The sequence below is a fragment of the Nyctereutes procyonoides genome, unplaced genomic scaffold (assembly GCF_905146905.1).
Source record: "Nyctereutes procyonoides isolate TBG_1078 unplaced genomic scaffold, NYPRO_anot_genome, whole genome shotgun sequence".
NCBI classification, from domain to species: Eukaryota; Metazoa; Chordata; class Mammalia; order Carnivora; family Canidae; genus Nyctereutes; species Nyctereutes procyonoides.
The window spans coordinates 18,001,221-18,022,866 of NW_026575155.1; the positions used below are offsets into that span (position 1 = coordinate 18,001,221).

Consider the following 21,646-nt stretch of genomic DNA (forward strand, 5'->3'; position numbering starts at 1 on the left):
GCCGTGAAAGGCCCCGGGGTCCCTCCGGCGCTGGGGCCACATCCTAAACATTCTATAAAGGCTGAAAAAAGAATGTGAACGCGTTGCTGTGGTGAAGTGATGTGCGGCGGGGGCGGCGGGCGGCCGGTGCCCGCGGGACCTGAGGCCGGGCCTGGCGGAGGGCTGGGCCTGGTGCCAGGAGGTGCACCTGTCGCCCGGCGGGATCCCACGGTCCAGGCCCAGGCGTCAGCAACCCGCACGCCTGTCCCGGGGTCCCTGGCTGAGGCCCCGGGGGCAGGCGCGAGGACTGGCTGGTCCTCCCCCCATGACGCCGGGGTGAGGCCTCACGGCCGAGGGGCCCGCCGCGCGTCGGTGGAGCGTGGGCCGAGGCGGTGTGGCGAGGAGTGGGTTTCCGGGCTGTGCTGCCGGTGCCCACATCCCCGGGAGGCGTGACTGCGGTGGCTGGTCCCAGGTGGTGACCTCCCGGGGGAGCAGGGCCCCCTGCCCTGGCCGCGCCGTGCGGACTGCCTGCCCGGGGCCGTCCCGTCACGGGGGACGCAGGCTCCTCTCTCGGCGGCTCCCAAGCTGGGAGGGACATGGCCCGGGCCCCTCGGGCAGCTCTGGGACGACAGTGGGGGGGGGGGGTCACGGTCAGGTGTGGGTCCTGGCATCCGGGGTCTTCCCACAACCGTGAATGCAAAGACAGCCTCCCTGAGCCTCCGTCCCGCACCCGCTGTGGACTGCGGCCCTCTGGGGTCCCCTCCCTGCCCAGCGGGTGGACGGCGGCGAGCCCCTCAGCCCTCAGGTTTGGGGACATCTGGTGAAAGCCAAACCCGCAGACACGGTGACCGGCTCTGAGAAGATGGGGCCGGGCGCCCACGCGCATGCTCAGCCAACCCGGGTCGGGGGTCCCCACAGCGGGTCCTCTGCTGCAGCCCCACGGCCCGGGCTCTCGGCTCCAGCGGGAGGGGGCACACGGAGGGGGGCGCAGGGCCGGCGGAGGCCCCCCCGGTCGCCCGCCCACTGCCCCTTTTGCCCGCAGAGCTGTACGTGGCGCAGTGCACGCAGCGGCCCGTGGACGTCGTCTTCCTGCTGGACGGCTCGGAGCGGCTGGGCGAGCAGAACTTCCACAAGGCGCGGCGCTTCGTGGAGGAGGTGTCCCGGCGGCTGACGCTGGCGCGCAGGGACGACGACCCGCTCAACGCCCGCGTGGCCATGCTGCAGTTCGGGGGCCCCGGCGAGCAGCAGGTGGAGTTCCCGCTCACCTCCAACCTGACGGTCATCCACCAGGCCCTGGAGAACGCGCGCTACCTCAACTCCTTCTCGCACGTGGGCGCGGGCATCGTGCACGCCATCAACCAGGTGGTGCACGGCGCCCGGGCCGGGGTGCGCCGCCACGCCGAGCTGGCCTTCGTGTTCCTCACCGACGGCGTCACGGGCAACGACAGTCTGGAGGAGGCGGTGCACTCCATGCGCAAGCAGAACGTGGTGCCCACCGTGGTGGCCGTGGGCAGCGACGTGGACGCGGACGTGCTGTCCAAGATCAGCCTGGGCGACGCCACTGCCATCTTCCGCGAGAAGGACTATGACAGCCTGGCGCAGCCCGGCTTCTTCGACAGGTTCATCCGCTGGATCTGCTAGCGCCCCAGACCCACGCCCGTGCCCCCCGCCCGGCGCCACCCGCCTCGAGCCCCGGCCCCGCTTCCAGCCCGCATCTCGCCCTCCCGCCCCGGCCCCGCGCCCCTCACGTCGAGCCCGGGCTCCCCAGCCCCGCGGGCACCATCCTCCTCTCCGTGGTGCTACTCAGACTCACCCAGAGGTCTCGCACGTGCAGACACCAGGTCTCCAGGTGTGGGTGTGAAGTCAGGAAGGGAGGACCCCCACCCATCCCAGCCCCGCAGAGGACCCCGCCACCCTGCACCCCTCCTGTCCCCCCATTGGCCCCCCACCCTCCACGCCCCCCCTGGGCCCCAGAGGCTTGGCAGGGCTCCGGTGGCCAGTGTTCCAGATCCTCATGGGCACGGCCCTGGCTCCCCCGGCCTTGCTCAGCCCAGCCCCATCCCTGGACTCCTTGGCCCCTCTGGCGCCCCCGAGGTCTCTGCCTGGCCTCTGGAGGTCACGTGCCCCAGACTGAGCCGGGACAGCAGGCCCTGCACACTCCCCCACCCCGTGCACATGCCCAGTCCAATAAAGTCTTTGAACTGCCTCCTGCGCCCAGCCTCCTTGTGTCCGTGCCCAGCAAGGGCCCCCGTGGCAGCCATGGGGACATTCAGGCCATCCACATCCGCCAGGACCGACCATGGAGCCCCACCTGGCCTGCCCCCCTGGGGCACAGGTCGCCCACACCACCCCCAGGGTACAGACGGGACAGCGACTGTGGAACCCACACCTGTCCAGCTGGCCTTGAGCTGTTTGACTAGGGAGGTCCCTGCTCTGTCCCCACACTGAGCCAAAGTGCTTTAAAAATGCCTCTGGGGGATCCCTGGGTGGCGCAGCGGTTTGGCGCCTGCCTTTGGCCCAGGGCGGATCCTGGAGACCCGGGATCGAATCCCACATCGGGCTCCCGGTGCATGGAGCCTGCTTCTCCCTCTGCCTGTGTCTCTGCCTCTTTCACTATCATAAATAAAAAAAAATTAAAAAAAAATATTAAAAAAAAATGCCTCTGGGCGGGGTGGGGGGGGGTTAGGATGGTGGAGGAGTAGGGGACCCTAACTTCATCTGGTCCCTGGAATCCACCCAGTTTTCTTTTTTTTTTTTTTTAATTTTTTTTAATTTTTATTTATTTATGATAGTCACACAGAGAGAGAGAGAGAGAGAGGTAGAGACACAGGCAGAGGGAGAAGCAGGCTCCATGCACCGGGAGCCCGACGTGGGATTCGATCCCGGGTCTCCAGGATCGCGCCCTGGGCCAAAGGCAGGCACCAAACCGCTGCACCACCCAGGGATCCCTCCACCCAGTTTTCAAATCGTTCTGAACACCGGCGGAATCAGCGGGAGACCTGAGAGAGAATGCTGAAATTCTACAGACGGAAAAGTAACCACTTTCTGGAAGGTTCCGAGAGCCCTTGGGAGGGGGAACGGCGCCACACGGTGCAAACCAGAGCGGCTGACCCCGAGCCCGGCCCTGGGTGCAGAGGGTGCAGAGAGTGCAGAGGGTGCAGAGGGCGCAGGGCCGGTCAGCTGAGAGCGAGCGCAGCAGGCCCCTCCCCACGAAGAGCCCGGGCGCATCCCGCCAGCGCCAAGGTCACGAGTGGCGGAACCGTGGGTGCCAGCAAGCCCCAGGGAGGGAGCGCACAGCGTTTGTGGGTTTATTATTCCTTAGTCTTTCGCTTTTACCTTTTTTCAGCTATTTTCTTCTTTTATCAATTCTTTTTTAAATCCTTTTAAATTTTTTCGTGTATATATTTTTTATTTTTGGTTTCCTTTCATTGCATTTCATTTTATTTTTGTATATACACGAATTTTTCTTTCTTAAAAGAAACTAGATCCAAAACAGGATAGAAAGAAAAATCCTATTTTGGATCTAGTTTCTTTTAGCAAACAGACCAAAATACACCCAGGATCTAGTCTACTCTTTCGTTCTGTGTTACTCCTTGTTTGATTTTCTTTCCTTATTTTGTTTTGTTTGTTTTCTTCTGTTTTGTTTTGTTTGCATTTTTCTGGTATTGTTGCTATTTTTGCCTTCTCTCTCTCTTTCTCTCTCTCTTTCATCTATTCTTTTCTGGACATAATGACAAGGCGGAGAAACTCACCCCAAAAGTGAGAACAGGAGGCAGTACTCACTGCCAGGGATTTAGTCAACGTGGGTATAAATTAGATGTTGGAAACAGAATTCAAAACGATTATAAAGAGAGTAGCTGAGCCTGGGAAAAGCACAAAAGACAACCAGAGAATCCCTCAGTGGAGAAATAACTAAAGTCTAATCAGGCTGAAATTTAAAAATGTCATTACTGAGGTGCTCTCAGGAGTGGAGGCTTTAACTGCTGTGATAAACCAGGTGGAAGAGAGTCAGGGACCTAGAAGACAAGATGATGGAGAATGAAGATGCTGAGAAATAGAGATAAACAACTACTCCACCCCAAGGAAGAATTCAAGACATCAGTGACACCATAAAATAATATGGGCAGCTGGGGACGCTCAGCGGTTTCACGTCGCCTTCAGCCCAGGGCGTGATCCTGGAGTCCCAGGATCGAGTCCCACATTGGGCTCCCTGCATGGAGCCTGCTTCTCCCTCTGCCTGTGTCTCTACCTCTCTCTCTCTTTCTCTCCATGTCTCTCATGAATAAATAAATAAAATCTCAAAAAAAATAATATTCGAATAATCGGGATCTCAGAACGGGAGGCAGAAGGAGTATTTGAACGATTCATAGCTGAGAACGTCCCTAATCTGGGGAGGAAGCAGGCCTCCAAGTCCAGGAGGCACAGAGAGCCCCCCCCCAATCAACAAAAATACGTCAGCTCCCCGACTATAATAGGGGGGTTTGCAAATCTCAGAGACAAAGAGAGAATCCCAAACGCAGCTCAGGACAACAGCACCTTAACCTACAAGGGCAGACACATTAGGCTGGCGGCCGACCTGTCCGTAGAGACCTGGCAGGGAGAAAGGGCTGGCGTGACATCCAGGTGCTATTATGAGAAAAACACGCAGCCACGAATACTTTGCCCAGCAAGGCCGTCGTTCAGAGTGGAAGGAGAGAGAAAGAGCTTCCAGGACGCACAGAAACTGAAAGGAGACGTGATCACAAAAGCAGGCCTGCAAGAAATATTAAGGGGGATCCCGTAAGAGAGGAGAGAGCCCCAGAGTGACACAGACCAGAAAGAAGCAAAGACAATCTACAGAAACAGGGGCTTTACAGGTAGTAGGATGGCACTAAATTCGTATCTCTCAATAGTTCCTCTGAATGTGAATGGGCTAAACGCTCCAAGCAGAAGACACAGAGCACAGATTGGATAAAAAAAAGCAAGGCCCCTCCATGTGGTGTCTACAGGAGGCTCATTTTAGACCCAAAGGCACCTACTGATTGAAAGTGGGGGGCGGAGACCCCTGTCTCATGCTAACAGATGCCAGTAGTGGCCATCCTTCTATCACACAAATTAGATTTTAAACGAAAGAAAGGGGATCCCTGGGTGGCTCAGTGGTTTGGCGCCTGCCTTTGGCCCAGGGTGCGGTCCTGGAGACCCGAGATCGAGTCCTGCGTCGGGCTCCCGGCATGGAGCCTGCTTCTCCCTCCTCCTGTGTCTCTGCCTCTCTCTCTCTCTGTGTCTCTCATGAATAAATAAATAAGGAGGAGTTATTAATAAATAAATAAATAAATAAATAAATAAATAATAAATAAATCTTAAAAAAATAAAAAATAAAAATAAACAAAAGAGAATGTAACAAGAGATGAGAAGGGGTCTCTCATCATAAAGCGTCTACACCAAGATGAGAGGGTCTTTCCGACAAGATCGGGCAGTTGTGGATATTTATGCCCCTAACGTGGCAGCAGCCCGTGACATAAGCCAATTAATAACCGAATTAAAGAAACCCACTGATGATAGTACAATATAGCAGGGGCCCGCGCACCCCGCCCACAGTGCACAGGTCGTCCAAGCTGCAGACCAACAAGGAAACGGGGGCTTTGAACGACAGGCCGGACCACAGGGGTCAGAGGGCTCTGAGGTCAGCAAGCCGACGAGCTCGCGTCTGCACACGGGCCAACAGGGGAATGGGTTCAGGGGCTGTCGAGCAGGGCCCTGGGAGTCGGGGGGATTCTGAGACCAGAGAGGGCCACCCGGGACATGGCCACAAGCCGTTGAGCTGTTGGCCGTGATTTCTGAATGTTTCTTACATTTCACAATGAAAATACGGGGAAGGATGAGTGAATAAAACACGCTTTTGAGTCGGAGTCTCTCTAAATACCGACCAGGCCCCAGGAGCTCCTGCTAAGGAGGTGTGAGGGGGGCCGGGCGGGGATGGCCCCAGCCCCGGGAGCTCCCAGTGACCCCTGGCCCGGCTCGGGCTCCAGGGGCCTGGCTCACGCGTCTGTGGAACCCTGGGACCGGCGTGTCCCCTGACTCCTCTGACCCCTGTCCCCATGCCCACGCATCTCGGCCCGTCCCTGTCCACTGAGCCCGCCATCCCTTCTCTAGCCACCTCCAGTCACACCACACGGGCACTTGTGCGTCATCACTTTACTCAGGGCGGCAGTTGATGGGGGTGACTCGCTCCCCAAGCGCACCCTTGGCCCCCCAGTCCACGCGGGGCCCCACAGAGACGTGTCTGGAGGCTGTGTCACTGGGCAGGGCCGGCCCGTGGGAAGGGGAGGGGCGTGGAGGGGCGCGGCGTCCGCACGGTGTCCCAGCCACGGTCACTCCTGCCGGGCCTCCAGGTGGTCCAGCACCAGCGCTGCCTGGGTCTTGGCATCCTGCAGGAGCCTGGCGATGTGCTGGCGGGTCTGGCAGACACGGCCCAGGTGTCAACCTGCACCTGAGCCCGTCCCCACCAGCCCCGGGTCCCGGCCACCCTGTGTCCCCGCCATGCTCCCCGGCCTGTCCTCTCCGGGTGGTCCCAACTCCTCACAGCGCTCTCCTGAGATTTGAGGACAGCAGGCTCCCCCCCGGGTCTTCCCACTGTGGCCACAACCGCGGGGGGCAGGGCTGTGACCTTGAGCCCAGAGGGGCTCACACGGCCCAGCCTGCAAGTCGACACCTACGTGGTCAGGACCCAGAGGCATCTCACAGGGGACACTCCCCAGGCCACGCGGTGGCACCGTAGCGCCGAAGCCACCACCGGGTCCCACTGCGGGCCAAGTCCCGGGTGCCTCCTGCCCACCTGGTCCTTAAACACGTCGTCTGTGATGTCCTTCAGGTTGATGAGCACGTTGAAATACGCACCAAACACGCCGGTCTCCAGGGCTTTGGCCGCCACCTGCAGCAGGGGAGAGCGGAGCCACGGCGGTGGCCTGGGCGGGCGCGCTCCCCTGCCCCTCCACCACGCGGGCCTCGTCACCCGAGGGTCCCCAGTCCTCTAGGGGCGCAGGGCAGCCCGCCTGCAGAGGCCCGGGGGTGCACGCGCGGGGGGCTCCTGCCCGGCCCTCCAGGCTCAGAGCCCACGCTCTCCCCTGACGAGGCGAGGCTCCGCCACATGGGCTCCCGGCCAGGGCTCTCCCCCGAGCAAAGGCCGAGGAATGGGGGGCGGGAAGGTGGGGTCTCCGGGGGTCCGCGGCGGAGCTGGGGTGGGCCCGAGGTCCAGGTGAGTCAAGGAGGCCCCTCGGAGGTCCCTTGGCCAGCACCCACGACCCTCCCCGCGCCCCCCCTGCAGCAGGAGGCCGGGCCCCTCCCCGTACCTGCAGGTCCGACCGGCAGGCCAGGTTCCCGCAGCGCGCCAGCTCCTGCAGCGCCGGCCACAGCGAGGCCACCGTGTCCGCGAGCGCCAGGGGTACGGCCACCGCCTGCCGCAGCCCCTCCTGCAGGGCCGCCGCCCGCCTGGATCCACAGGGGCTGTCGGTCAGGGCCCGGACGCCCAGGGCCCGCCTGCCCCATCCCCCTCCGCCCAGCCCAGAGCGGGGAGGGGACCCGGGGTGGATGGAAGGGCTCCGAGGGCAGGGCGCCGGTGTCCCCGTGTCACTCACCTGTCCCTCTCCTCCTCTGTGCTCTTGGGCAGCTTCGTTGCCTCCTGGAAGAAGAGGACACCGAACATGTGGGGTGAGCAGCGGCCGTGGCCTGGGGCCACCCAGAGAGTCTGCGTGGGGCCGGGACAGCGTCCACACCGCAGCCGGGGGTCCCAGGGCACGGACGCCCCTCTGAGCAGCCCTGCCGCCCGGTGCTGAGGCTCCCACTGTGGGGTCGAGGGCACGGGGGGCTCAGGGGCCAGGGGACCCCAGCAGCACGGGCTCCCGTCACTGCCTGGGCCCTAACCCTGGCTGCTGCACCAGGTGTGCGGCCCCAGCCCTGCCCCCTACACCCCTCTAAGCCCCCTATACCCCTACACCCCCACCATGCCCCCTACCCCCCAACCCTGCCTCCTCCACCCCCCTCCACTCCCACCCATACCAGCTGGGGCCCTCCTCCCGCCAGTGCTCACAGCCGGCCGCTATGTTGAGCACCCACCCCGCACCCCTGCATCTGCCCAGGCGTCTCCCTCGCACGCTGACATCCCGCCCGCGAGGACCAGGACCCGGCTGGCTGCAGAGCATGTCCCTTCTGGATGCGGCTGAGTCTCTGACCGGAGGCCAAACGAACCCCGGCCACCACCCTCACAGCTCCTGCCCGCAGACAAAGCCCAGCCCATCCCCCGGGGTTCGGTCCCCCCCCCAACATGGTCCTCACGCCCGCGGGCCCTGACCCGGGAGGAAGCGGCTCCTCTGCGGACCCTTGGGGATTGGGGTGACCCCAGGTCCGGCTCCTTCTGGTCGGGAGGCCGAGGCACTTGCACAGGGAGCTGGGGCTTCCCTGCACCCCTCAGGCCGCCTGCCTCCCCGCCTCCCGCTGCAGTTCGTGTTTGGCTTCCCGCGCAGTGTCCCCCCTAGACGTGCACAGGACACGACGGCCCCCCCGCCTACACGGTCCAACCTAGGATGTTCTGACGTCGTGGTGGCGGCGGGAGTGACGTGCACTCAGTGGGAGCAGCGCTTGGCGCTTCGCATGTGGGTCTTTGCCAGGCCAGTGCTGCACGGTCACAGCCGTCCCGTGGGTCCCGGCGGGCATTCGGTCCTCACACGAGCTGCTCGACTCCCACGGGGGAGGCCCTGCCTGAGGGCTTCGCCCGCCGCCGCCCCCTGCGTGTGCCCAGCGACCCTGCCGTGCGCCGCGGCCGGGGTGTTAAATGCTTTTTCCGTTCAGAGTGTTTTGAACATAGGCTGGATCTACCGGTCACAACCCGGTCACCACGAGCCAGGGAAAACCTGCAGTGGCAGCTGGCGGCCTGTGGTCTCTACGCACCACATAGAAGCAGCTCTAACCGAGCGTCACGTGACGAGCCCCAGAGGGAAACCAAGGACACGTATGACGCCACTTGTGCGGGAAATGAGGAGAAAAAGAAAAACTGGCTTTTCGCCAATACGAACATCTCGGGACGCGTGTCCTAGAAACGCGCCTGCCCGGGGCGCGGGGCTGCTCACCCCCAGCCTGTCCTGTGAGCTCTGAACCGCGTCCTCGCCTACCCTGGACAGCGCGTCAATGAAATTTTCGTCTAGAAACAGATGGAAGAAGGCGCTGGATGTCCTGCCTCCCGAGGCCGTGACCTTCAGTGCCAGGCGCTAACCTGGCGAGACCTCGATGGCTCCCCTGGTTCCAGCCTTCACTCTGGGGGTGCACGGCATGCCCTGGACGTCACTGGGGTCATCAGAGCCTGGGGGCCCCTGCCACCCTGACTCCCCTCGGCCCAGGCCCGCCCGTGAGGTGGCCCCGTCTGGAAGCCTCTGGGGCAGCTGGCGGCTGTGAGCTCACGCCTCTCCCAGGTCCTTCCACCACGAACTGCTCAGGACCCCGACGCGGGGGGGGGGGGGCTTTGGTGCTGGACTCACGTCTCTGATCATCCCGCAAGTGCTGCATCCCCTGCCCCCGGTTCCCAGCTACAGCCCTGTCGTCGCCCCCCACCTGAACCCGCCTGAACCCACCTGACCCCACCTGACCCCGCCTGACCCCCATCTACCCTCACCTGACCACCGCCTGACCTCCCTGACCTGCTGCCTGACCCCCATCTGACCCCACCTGACCCCGCCTGACCCCCGCCTGACCTCCATCGACCCTCACCTGACCACTGCCTGACCTCCCTGACCTGCTGCCTGACCCCCATCTGACCCCACCTGACCCCACCTGACTCCTGTCTGACCCCTGTCTGATCCCTGCCTGACCCCCCTGACCTCTGCCTAACCTGCTGCCTAACCCCCCTCCACTGACTGCCACCTGACCCCGCCTGACCCCCGACCAAACCCCGATGCCCCCCACCCTCCTTCCTTGGGTAGGCGAGCGTGGCGTGGAGCCTCCCAGCTCCCCCGGGCCTCGCTCTGCCTGTGGCCGCACTGTCTCCTCCGGCTCCCGAGACCGGCGAGCGCTGCCCCTCCGAGCCCCAGACTCGGCCTGCGTCGCTGGGGGGCGCGATAGCTGCGGGACCGCGTCCCACCCCGGCTCCCGGGCGGGCGACCCCCGCCGGCCCCGCCGTGTCCCCGCTCGGGCGGCCTCCCTCGAGCCCTCACCAGGTAGGCCCGGAAGGCTCGGGCGTCGGCGTCCACCAGCTTCGTCAGCGCGGCCGCGGCGGCGTGGAAGGGCGGGACGAGGCGCCGCACGGTGGCATCCAGGTGCTCAAACTGGCGCCGCCCGTACGTCATGAGGCCGGCCATGGAGGCCAGCGCGGCGCCCTGCGCGGGCGGGAGCCGTGAGACCCGGGCCCGGGCCGGGCCCCTCGGCCGCCGCCCACCGCCCCTCGCCGCGCTCACCAGGGCCGCACTGGCCGCTGCCACGGAGCCGCCCCCGGGGGCCGCCGAGCGGGCGCCCACCTCACGGACAAAGGCACGCAGCGGCTGGTCCACCAGGCTCGGCTCGGGCCCGCCGTCGGGGACCAGGTACCTGAGGGGAGGGGTCGGCTGAGCGAGGGGGGTCAGGGCCCAGGTCGTACGCAGGCTGTGCCCCCCGACCGCGGCCGCTCCCCACACGCCCCCTCACCACCCCGGGCCACGGGCACGCACGAGCCCCCGTGACGACCCGGCAGGGTGGTGTTGGGGCCCACCGTGTCCTCCAAGCAGCCCCCGGCCGCCTGGCTGGCCCAGGCACCCGGTGCCGTGACGAGCAAGGGACCACCCCGGGGGCTCTGAAAGGGTTGAGGCAGGGCTCCGCGGGGGCTCACTCGATGATCCGCTCCTTAGGGTTGAACGGGGACAGAGAGTCCAGGCCCAGCCGGTTCACCACCTGGAAAAAGGGGCCGATGATGTCGAGCCTCCTCGACCCCCGACCTGAGCCGGGCCCCCGGGGTAGTGGGGTCCCCCCGGAGCTCACGGTGGCTCCCCTGCTCTGATCCAGCTTTGTGCGGGGAGCGTAGCTGGCCGCATGCCCACCCCCAGGAGCTTGCCGACCGCTGGCTTCCGGGAAGGCCCCCAGCCCGGAGCAGGGCCCCCACCCACCGATCTTCGCCCACAGGGGAACCGAGACCCAGAGACAGGAGGGGCCCTCCTTCTAAGCCATGTGCGTCCCACAGACCCCAGCACACACGTGAGCCATCCCTGAAAGGGACCAACAAAACTACCCCTTTGGACAAGATTCATGATTCACTGGGTGTCAGTTGTTGCAACTTGTAAAGCCCAGGAGCTGCCTGATCCACCCAAACAAGCCTTGTTCTATGAGGAAAACTAGATTTCACCTCATGGAACAATCTCCATTTAACCTTAGAAATCTTTCCACCAAAAAATATTCACGACCCTTTATGTGCCGCAGGCCATGGCGTTCGCCAGCTGTGCTGAGCTGAGCGGACACTTTGAACCAAGCTGGGGAGCGACAAGTGCCCGTTGAGAGAAACAAGGCAGCAGAGTCCCAGGGGCAGAGGGTGGCCGGGAGGTCTCCCTGAGGACATGGAAATAGTAAGAGTGCTTCTTGAGAGCCCACGGAGTCCTCAGCAAGCGCTAAAGCAGAGCCCTCCTGCACAGAAGACCTCAGGAAGACAAAATTTAAAAATGAATTAAATGCCTGGCTAAGCTGCCAGAATGTAAAGGAGCTCATTGAAGGCCAGAAATGACCAGAAAGGGAGCCAGCCAGCCCCGCTCACCCTCAAGCTGGCTCCACCCTGGTGCATCTGAGAGCCTCCGGCACCCCCTCGCGAGCATGAAAAGTGAGGGTCAGGCCGGAGCCCTCTGAAAGGGGACATCTCCAAGGATGAACTAGGATTAAACAAAACAACAACAAAAACAAACAAGCAAAGAAAAAAAAAAACACTTAAGGATGCAATTGGGATACTTCTGTCTCTGCCTTCCCTTTGGTGAAGCAGGAAAAACCCTTCCTGGCAATTCTAACCACAAGCCACGTAGTTCCAAAGCTCCACGCAAAAGACTGACTCCGCGGGGCCCCGTGTGATCACGCATCCAAGACCTAACAGAGGCGAACGCAAATTTAAACCCGGGCGTCCAAGAATTGCCACAGATAAAGTCGCAAAGAACACGCACGCACGATTGAAAAATCACAAAACACGGGGATCCCCGGGTGGTGCGGCGGTTTAGCGCCTGCCTTTGGCCCAGGGCGCGATCCTGGAGACCCGGGATCGAATCCCACGTCGGGCTCCCGGCATGGAGCCTGCTTCTCCTCTGCTCTGCCTCTGTCTGCCTCTGTCTCTCTCTCTCTCTCTCTCTCTCTCTCTCTCTCTGTGACTGTCCTAAATAAATTTTTAAAGAAATTAAAAAAAAAAAAGAAAATCACAAAACACATGAAGCATCAAGTCGCCGTGACAAAGTGAACAGGTGCAGCAATTGCAAAATCGGACCTTCAAAGACTGCGGACAGCGCAACTCTCAGGTAAAGAATACGAAACAACACGGTGAGAAATCCGGAAGAGCATCAAACACGTTAATAAGGAATAAATAAATGCAGGAGAGATGAAAGCATCTCCTTTTTTTTTTCTTTTCCAGTAGGAACTGGCCCAGAAACAGACGCATAGATCCACAGAACCCAAAAGTGGACCCTCAACTCTCTCAACTCTATGTCTGCTCTGTGGACAAAGCAGGAAAGACCATCCACCGGGAAAAGGACAGTCTCTTCAGCAAACGGTGTTGGGAAAACTGGAGAGTCACGGGCAGAAGACTGAAACTGGGCCGCTTCCTCGGACCACACCGGGAGGCAGACTCCAAGTGAATGGAAGGCCTCGGCCGCAGCCGCCCTGGGTCGCCGCGTCTCCAACGGCAAGGGACGCGGAGGCACACGTGAGCTGTGGGGCCTAACCGGGATCACAGGCGTCCTCACAGCCGAGGAGCCAGTCAACAAAGCCGAGACAACCCGCGGGGTGGGCGGGGATGCTTGCGAGCGTCTCCCCCCGCGAGGGGCTGGTGTCCGAGATCCCGAGGAACTTACCAAACTCAGCGCCCGAGGGACGGACAATCCATCAAGAAATGGGCGGAAGACGTGAGCAGACACGTCTCCAGCGGAGACCCACACGGGGCCCAGGCGCGCGGGAAGATGCTCCCCGTCCCTCGGCGTTATAAATGTGCAACTATATGACTGAACAGCTATATAATGAATCACTAAATTCTACCCCTGGAGCTAATAATACAGCATATGTTAACTAAATCGAATTCAAATAAAGAACTTTAAAAAAAACGCATATCTGTAAAGACAATGCATTGAAACTAGTTAAGGCATTTTTAAATAATTATAACACATTCGTTAATGTTTGTATATATTACTTGTCAAACTTTGTGAATAAATTCTGTTTCCTGAGGAGGGAGAAAATAAAAGCATTTTCTTACCGAAAAAGGGTAAAGTTAGAAAACGGTACAATGTCTCTAACCTACTCTAAGATGCGCCTTCCGTCCGAAAAGAAAAAAAAAATACGATTCTGCGTGGATACATAGAGAGAATGTCGCAGCGAATGGGGCGAATGCAAACAACCGGAGAGCCTGGAGCTGGCGCGGGTTCCTCGTCCCGATCCTACAGCTTTGCTGTGAGTAGGGGAATCACATCAACGGAAAACAATTACACAAAATTGTGCAACAGCCCGAAAGAGCCCAAACCACACCACGTAGCTACGTGGAGGAAACGAGAGCGACTACAAGGGGAAGACGTCAGTGGACTTCGAGGACAAAGAGGAAGTTCTTCCGGCATCGGGGATAAGGACCAGCCCCTGGAGACCGGGGACATGACCACAGACATAGGCCCCCCCTGGGGCCGTGACCCCGGAGACGGTGGAGCTACGTCTGCAACACACTCGGGTGAAGGCCGGTGACCTGCGATTCCGGTCGTCCGACTATCTTGCAAGAATAAATTCACAGAAAGTCGTGGCCAAGGGTGCCACGTCCCGCACAGGGAAGCACCGTGAGCCTGTGTGTCCAACCACCCGCGGGCTGGGAGACTCAGGCAACACAGGCAAGGAGGAGCGGGGTGAGGTCCAGCACCTGTGGGCACCTCCAGCAGGTAAGTGTCGCAAATCTGACGATGTAAAAACGGGGACGTGACGATTTCAATCCAGAGCGGAGATGGCCACTCGCAGGACAGCGCTCCCGTGCTTGTCCCCAAGCATCAACGGACACCGTCCCCCGTTGATAAAGAGCCAAAGGGTGAAGTATAGTATTTGAACTGAACCGTTTAAGCACCGAGAGCTAACAAACGAGTTGAGGAAGGGAGCGGGGTGCGCGTCAACACGCAAGACCCAGAGCATTTCTACGCACTCACGATGAGCACTGGGAAGAAGAAGTTGCAAAAACGATTCCATTTGCAATAATGTGAAAAGGGATAAAATAGGAGTTGGTTAACTTAACCAAGACCGGTACGATAAAAACCACAAAACGTTGTTGAAATAAATCAAAGGAAATGTAAATAAGTGGAGAGCCCACGTTCATGGGCTGGAACGCTTCCTCCTGTTACGATGCCCGAGCCCCAAAGCCACCCACCCGGGGCGCAGGCCTGAGTACGGGGGGCACGACCTCCGCCCCAACGGGCGCCGCCAGCACACGCCCGGTGGCCGGAGGTGGTGGCGTCCTCTGCGGGGACGGGTTACAGGACAGGACAGAGAAGCCCCTGTGGCCTCCCTGATGTGACGACGGCGATGGCCTCGGAGGAGGCGGCAGGCGAGCGGGAGGGGGCCCGGCCTGCAGACCGGTGCAGGCGCCCCAAGCTCACTGCCCCGCCCCCCGCCCCTCACGGGTCCCGGCCCACCAGCCTGACGCGGTGCTCCTCCTCCAGGATGAAGAGGTTCTCCCTCTCGCAGTAGAAGGCGGCGGCGTCCAGAAGGGCCTTCAGGGGCACCAAGCCCACCAGCTGTGAGCCCACCACCGCGACGCTCAGCTCCTGCAGACGTCCCGGGACAGTGTCGGGGCGGGGGGACAGGAGATGCCCTGAGGGTGTCCCGGGACCCCCCGCCCCCCGGGGACCCCCCGCCACCGAGGCCCCCCTCCCCCAGGGACGCCCGCGCCCACCTGGGCTTCTCTGCAGGTCTCCTCGTAGACCGTATGCAGTGCTGTGACCTCGAAGTCCAGGAGGTTTGTGGACACCTGGGCCAGGTTCTTCTCATCCAGGTACCAGCCGATGCCCTGGACCTTCTTCAGGCGCCCTGGCTACGAGGGAGACTCCGGCTCAGGCCCTGCACCCCCCCCCAGGCCCCGGGACCCGCAGGGGCTGCACTACTGCCCCGCCGCTGGCCGGCGCCCTTGCTCCTCGCCGAGCCAGCAGGGGACGGGCCACCCACAGGGACCCTGAGGCCCCCGCGGGCACCAGGCTCACACAGCCCTGCCCCCCAGCACCTCGCCCACACTGCGCGCTGGGAGCCCGCCTGGGCCCCCCCAACCCCCGCTCCTGCACTCGTCCCTGCCACCCCCCCTCAGCCCAGAGGCGGCTCTGCGCTCCTGGGCCCATCTGACGGACCTCTGGGCTCTGGATTCAGCAGGAACAAAAAGAGGGATTCGGGGTGTGCCCTGCTGCTATGTTGCTCTCACATGCTGCTCCCGGGGCCTTGCTGTCTGGCAGGGGGTGGGGGGCACCTGCAGTCCCCAGGGGGTACCTGGGGGTACGTGGGGCACCTGGAGGTGTGGGGGGGACTCCGAAGCAGATGTCCCCCCAGGAGTATGGAATCCTGCGAGACCCTAACAAGGGCTCTACCTCCGCAGCCGTGGACGCCCGTGGACGCCCGTGGACGCCCAGGCTGGGGAGCCCCTCACCTGGTCCCGGCCCCGGCCCTGCTCCCGGATGTTGAGGGCGATGCGATGCGCCTGCTCCCGGGTGCCGAGCAGGTTGACGTTGAAGGCGATGAGGAACTTCCGAGCGCCCGTGGCCGTGGCCCCCCAGCGGGGGACAAAGGAGCTGGGGCCAAAGTCGGGCACCCACTCGGCCTGCTTGAGCTGGGGGGAGACGCACCGGGCTGTGGCGACCCCCGGGAGGGCCCCCGCCCATCGGGGAAGGAGGCGGGCACCCCCCTGCAGGCCCACCCCCCGCAGGACACGCACCTTGTCGGGGAGGGCCTCGTACTCCCCCGCCCGGATGGCCGGCAGGGCCCTGCGCCCCGCGGTCCGCGCCGCCTCCCCGTAGAGGTACACTGCAAGGGCGCAGGGGTCAGGGTGGGATGGGGGCGCAGGGGGCACGGGGTGGGGGCAGGGATGGGGGTCAGGAATGGGGGGTCAGGGACAGGGGTAGAGTCCCCGGGGGTCAGGGCCCCGGTGCCGGGCACATGAGCTGAACCCTCCTGCGGCCTGCACCAGCCCGCTTCCTGCGCCCCCTTACCACATCCACGGGCCTCTCAGGAGGGTGTGGGGGTCACTGATGGGGCCTCCGATTGGGCGGGGACCCCTCCTCTGCAGCCCCCCGCCCCCCCGCAGGGCGGCCCCACCCTCCTGCCCCTCCTGCACAGTGTCCCCGACGCCAGGAGTTAGAAGTAGAGGGAGGAAGGGAAGCGCGTTAGATTCTTTCTAGAAGGCAACGTGCCCCAGCAGCCCGGGCTCCCCAGGACCACGCGCTGCCGCACTGGCCCCTCCCGCCCTGCGCGCACCCGCCCCGTCCCCGTGGCCCCGAGGGGATCCCCCGGCCCCCCACTGGCGCCCTGGTCTCCGGGTCTGATGACCTCCCCAGAGGATGTCATTCCCTTAGGAAGGGGTGGCCCTGCCCCTGACGGCCGGACCGAGACCCTGAGGTCCCCGTGGGCGGTGGGGACCCTGCCCTGGGGTGCCCCTCCTGGCGCACTCACCCGGCACGCCCAGCTCCTCCGCCAGCCGCCGGCCAAAGGCCTCGGCACAGAGCACACACTCATCCATGGTGACGCCCCTCACGGGCACGAAGGGGCACACGTCCAGGGCGCCCATCCGGGGGTGCTCCCCTGCAGGGACAGGGGCAGAGGAAGGGGAGGCCGGGCCGGGCGCTCAGAGGGCTCCTGGACGCCCCGCCGCACCCCACCCTCCGCCGCCGGGACCCCGCGAGAGCCAGCGGGCCAGGTCCCCCTCGGAGCCACGGGGCTCAGTGCCCGGGTGGGCGCCGCGCTCCCACTGGCCGCCAGGCCCTCCGGCCCCGCAGCTTCCGGAGCGGCCTCCCCCAAACCTGGGCCCCTCCCCACATGTCCCACCGCGCGGGGAGCCCCTGGCTGGGATTAGCTTCCTCCTCACCAGCTGGGATCACCTGTGGGTCCCCCGCCCCCGCCCAGCGGCCAGAGACCCTGCCCTCTTGACCTCTCCCTGTGTGTCCACCAACCTTTGACCCCAGCCGCCCTGGACGGTCCACTGGACGGCCAGCTCCCGCGTCCTCGCCCCCCGGGCCCCCCCAGGCCTGCGCGGGATGCCGGCGCTGGGCACCCCTGAAACACGGGCGGCCCGAGACCCCCGGGGGCCCTCCCGGGACAAGCCCGCAGGCCGCTGCCCCGCACCCGAGGCGGAGCCGGCCGCCGCGCTCACCCCGGTGCTGGCTCATGTCGATGAGCTGGAAGGCCGCCCGGGCGGCGTTCAGGGCCCCCTCCACCACGGCCCGGGGCTGCCCCACGAAGGTGTAGACAGTGCGGTTGGTGGAGGGGCCGGCGTCCACGTCCAGCAGCACACAGCCCGGGGTCTGGGTCACGGCTCGGGAGATGGCGTCAATCACCTGGGGAGGAGAGCCCGACCCCGTGCCTCAGTTTCCCCACTTGGAAGAAGGGACAGGAGCCTCAGAGGAGCCGCGCCTCTCCTGCCGCCCCAACCACCACCCACACAGGGGCCTAAGGAGCCAGCGCTGAGCGTGTGGGAATCCCTCCAAGAGCGCAGGCCCGGGGAGGCCCACCCGTGTTTCCTGGGGTCAGCAAGAGGAGGGAAAAGAGGGGAAACTGAGGCAGGAATCAGAACCCGGATGGAGGGACTGCTGGGCTCCAAGAAAGTGACCTATGGGCCAAGGTCACAGAGGGTCAGGGTGCTGGCCCCCCAAGCAGTCCCAGGGTGGGGGGGCTAGTGAAGGGCCCGGAACCTTCTGTGGCAGCAGGACAGCCCGGTGGTCGGGAGCAGGGCTCTGTGGCCGTCGGGGGCCTGCTCCAACTCCCTGTGCCTCAGTGTCCTCCTCAGTAACGGGGGGGGGGGGTAAGAGCAGAGCCCACCTGAGGAGGTGCGGGGACCCCTGCCTGCCTGCCCATCCCCCGGCCTCTTCCTCAGCCCTGGTCGGCCCCTTCGAGTCCCTGCCTCATGGGCACCTCCCCATGGCTGAGGACAGGGGAGACCCGCTCCCCCGACCCACACCGAGCACACCTGTGTCCTGGCCCTAAGCCCCCCGCCTCCCCTCACCTGCTGGTTGTTCCCCTCTGAGAAGTTGGGAACACATTCCACCAGCTGGGCCATGGTTGGGCCTCGATCCTGGGCTCCGCTCCCAGGACAGACGGAGGGGAGGAGGGACAGTGCTCCCCGGGACCTGCGGCCCTTATCTGCGGTGGCAGGGCCCTCCCACGGCAGCCGGGTTGCTCATTAACCATAGTCCTGGCGAGGCGCGGGCGGCCCTGGTGTCTGCGCACCCACGGAGCAGGACAGGAAGGGGGCCGGACCCCGTGAGCCAGATGAGGACATCCCCCCACCCAGCTGGGGGCCGGCTCCCCCGAGAGCAGCACAGGTGACCGGGACCCTCAGGGGGCGAACGTCCTCCAGGGGCTGGACTCAGGTCAACCCAGGCTCCAATCCCAGCTTGGCCCAGGGCCTCCTGGTGGTTGTTCATGTGACCCTGCATGTGACCCTCCAAGTGACCTTCCAAGTGACTCTCCAAGTGACATTCCGAGTGACGCTCTGAGTGACGCTCCAAGTGACGCTCCAAGTGACCCTCTGTGACTCTCCATGTGGCCCTCCATTGACCTTCCATGTGACCCTCCATATGACCCTCCAGTGACCCTCCAAGTGACCCTCCAGTGACCCTCCATGTGACCCTCCATATGACCCTCCAGTGACCCTCCATGTGACCCTCCAATGACCCTCCATATGACCCTCCAGTGACCCTCCATGTGACCTCTATGTGACCCTCCATATGACCCTCCAAGTGACTCTCCAAGTGATGCTCCAAGTAACCCTCTGTGACTCTCCATGTGGCCCTCCATTGACCCTCCAAGTGATGCTCCAAGTGATCCTCCAAGTGACCTTCCAGTGACTCTTCCAGTGACCCTCCACTGACTCTCCATGTGACCCTCCAAGTGATGCTCCAAGTGACACTCCATGTGACTCTCCCAGTGACCCTCCAAGTGACCTTCCAAGTGATGCTCCAAGTGACACTCCAAGTGACCCTCCAGTGACCCTCCAAGTGACCCTCTATGTGACCCTCCATGTGGCCCTCCAAATGATGCTCCAGTGACCCTCCAAGTGATGCTCCAAGTGACCCTCCAGTGACCCTCTATGTGACCTTGCAAGTAACCCTGCATGTGACCCACCATGTGACCCAAATGACCCTCCATCTGACCTTCCATATGACCTTCCAAGTGACCATCAAGTCACCCTCCATGTGATCTGCCAGTGACCCTCCATGTGACGCTCCAAGTAACGCTCCAAGGACCCTCCAAGTGACCCACCTTGTGATGCCTGTGACCTTCCATGTGACTGCATGTGACCCTCTAGTGACCCTCCAGTGACCTTCCAAGTGACCCTCCATATGACGCCCCAGGTGACCCTGTGAGCCTCAATTTCTTCACGTCGGCTTCTGAGCTTCAGGTGGCAGGAAGATGAGAGGGGCCGAGTGTGGGACCCCGTCTGCGGCCCTGGCTCTCGGCAGAGGTCAGCTCGGCCTGGTCGGGGCAGGGGGTGGGGGTGGTGTCGAGTCTGCCCGTGCGTGGAAGTCCTGCAGCGCAAGGGGGCACGATGAAGCCCCAGCTCCCCAGCTGCTGGCTGTTGTCCCGAGGCCGGAGGCTCCTCACAAAGGGGTGACGTGTCTGGGCCAGCAGCCCAGGGCCCTGCACCCAGACATCTGGCCGGGCCACCAGGTGGGCATTCCCAGCCTGCGAAGCTACCTAGGAGGAGGCCAGCCCGACAGGGCAGGGACAGTGCCAGCCTGAGGACACTCCTGCCTGCCCGCCGGGGCCCTCCCAGACGCCCACCGTACCCCATCTGCCATCCGCCAGGGCGCAGGATCCACCCAGCCGTGGCAGTGCAGGGGGGCCAAGGGCCCAGGGGGGAGACGCCCAGCTCCTGGTCCCTGCATATGGCCTCGGGACCCCACCCCTGGAGCAGCCAGACAAGCCCAGAGCCCGGGGAGACTGCGGCAGGCCAGGCCCTCTGCAGCCCCGGCTCCCCTGGGTGGACATGATGACCGCTCTCCCTCCTCTAGGTCCCGGGGAGCCCCGGCAGGACCTGCAAAGGCCCAACGAAAGTGTTCTTCCAAACCCGGGTCCTAACACCGAGGCTCGTCCCTAGAGGCCTGCGTCCCAGTGGTGCCCAAGTGCTCACCAGCCCCCCCCACCCCGACACAGAGCTTGGTACCAAATCTGCGCACCCCGGACGGACCCCCAAGGTGGCAGAGTCCCTCAGCTGGGGGTGAGTGTCCAGCGGCTGGAAGGGCAGGGAGGCGCCAGTGATGGACTGAGTTGTGCCCACCCCCAAAATCATGTGTTGAAGCCCCGACCCCTGCACCTCAGGGAGTGGCTGTATTTGGACACAGGGTCTTTACAAAGGTAGTAAAATTAACATCATGTCCGTCGTGGGGTGACCCTTGTCTACTCCGACTGGTGTCCTTATAGGGAGAGCACAAGCCTGTGAGGCCGTGGAGGGAAGGCCGCATCTGCGCACCCAGGAGAGGGGCTCTGGAGCTGCGATGTCCAGCCCCCGGCTGGGGGGATAATAACCGTCTGTGGTCTGAACCCCCTGTTCTGTTGGGGTGTTGGGCTGCCCATGCTGTGTGTGTCCTAAGACACCTGGGGCCTCACAGGAGGCCGTGACAGGGACAGGTGGCCCCAGAAACCCCAATACTTTCACACCCACAGCAGGGATGTGACCGGGGACCTTCCACTCAGCCAAGGCCCAGGAGGGGGCCAGCGCCAGGCTGTGGGCCCAGGGGGTCACCTGTCCTGGAGATCTCAGGAGACACGCGGACCTGACAGCTCCAGCATGGGGGGAGGGGGAGTGTCAAATCATCCCCGGAATAAACAGGTTCCCCGGAATCCACACAGCCTCGGGCGCCCTCCTCTCTGTCCCCCACACTGCTGTCCCCATGCAATTCTCACGTCGGAACAAGGGACCTGTGTTTTCATTTTGCCCCAGCTCTGCGGGGCCTACAGCCGCCCTGCCTGCACGGAACCCTCGCCTCAGGCTCTGCGTTTGGGGAAAGCCGCCGCAGGCTCCTTGCGGCCAGAGTAGAGCCCTCGAGGCCGGGCCGGGCGGGTGCCCCGACGGCTGGAGGCCCGGGAGCTGCGCCCCTCGAGGCTCGGTCGCGGCTCAGCCCCCAGATCCCGCGGGCACCTCCCGGCGCTCTCCACCCCTCAAAGAGCCAAGGGAAAGGGAAACAGGAAACGGATGGTTTTAATACAGTGACTCGATGGATGGTGCCGCGGGTGTGGGCGGCGGGTGGGCGCCGGGCCGGGCGGGGGGCGCGCCTGC

At 63.3% G+C, this 21,646-nt stretch overlaps 2 protein-coding genes across 4 annotated transcripts in view; one reads left to right on the forward strand and one right to left on the reverse strand.

Moving 5' to 3' along the window:
- The window catches only part of COL6A2 (collagen type VI alpha 2 chain), a 33,153-nt gene extending 30,968 nt beyond the window's left edge, over positions 1-2,185 (forward strand). The window contains 1 exon segment of the mRNA XM_055313457.1: positions 1,022-2,185. Within this exon segment, the coding sequence (XP_055169432.1) occupies positions 1,022-1,620 (599 nt within the window). The 3' untranslated portion in view covers positions 1,621-2,185.
- A 3,929-nt stretch (positions 2,186-6,114) lies between these two features.
- On the reverse strand, positions 6,115-18,471 carry FTCD (formimidoyltransferase cyclodeaminase). Of its 3 annotated transcripts, none has more exons than XM_055313460.1 (14): positions 18,371-18,471; positions 17,522-17,705; positions 16,825-16,953; positions 16,091-16,179; positions 15,806-15,985; positions 15,068-15,205; positions 14,808-14,939; positions 10,805-10,866; positions 10,398-10,527; positions 10,158-10,319; positions 7,593-7,636; positions 7,308-7,446; positions 6,794-6,889; positions 6,115-6,396 (listed from the first exon to the last, which is right to left on the reverse strand). In XM_055313460.1, exons 1-14 carry the CDS (start codon positions 18,422-18,424, stop codon positions 6,154-6,156), a joined length of 1,782 nt encoding a protein of 593 aa, XP_055169435.1. In that variant the 5' UTR covers positions 18,425-18,471; the 3' UTR covers positions 6,115-6,153. The 3 variants fall into 3 exon arrangements, with proteins under 3 accessions (XP_055169435.1, XP_055169434.1, XP_055169433.1); XM_055313459.1 differs by having other exon boundaries at positions 6,178-6,416; positions 10,458-10,527; XM_055313458.1 differs by having other exon boundaries at positions 6,178-6,416.
- Between the last annotated feature and the right edge of the window lie 3,175 nt (positions 18,472-21,646).

What these genes read in the sequence shown, in the direction of transcription:
- FTCD (XM_055313460.1), bottom strand. Translation starts at nt 18,424, where the DNA reads ATGGCCCAGCTGGTGGAATGTGTTCCCAACTTCTCAGAGGGGAACAAC. An exon ending in ACAGAGGAGGAGAGGGACAG is followed by an intron (nt 7,447 to 7,592) that starts GTGAGTGACACG and finishes CTGTGGATCCAG; the next exon opens with GCGGGCGGCGGCCCTGCAGG. An exon ending in ACGACGTGTTTAAGGACCAG is followed by an intron (nt 6,397 to 6,793) that starts GTGGGCAGGAGG and finishes GCACATCGCCAG; the next exon opens with GCTCCTGCAGGATGCCAAGA.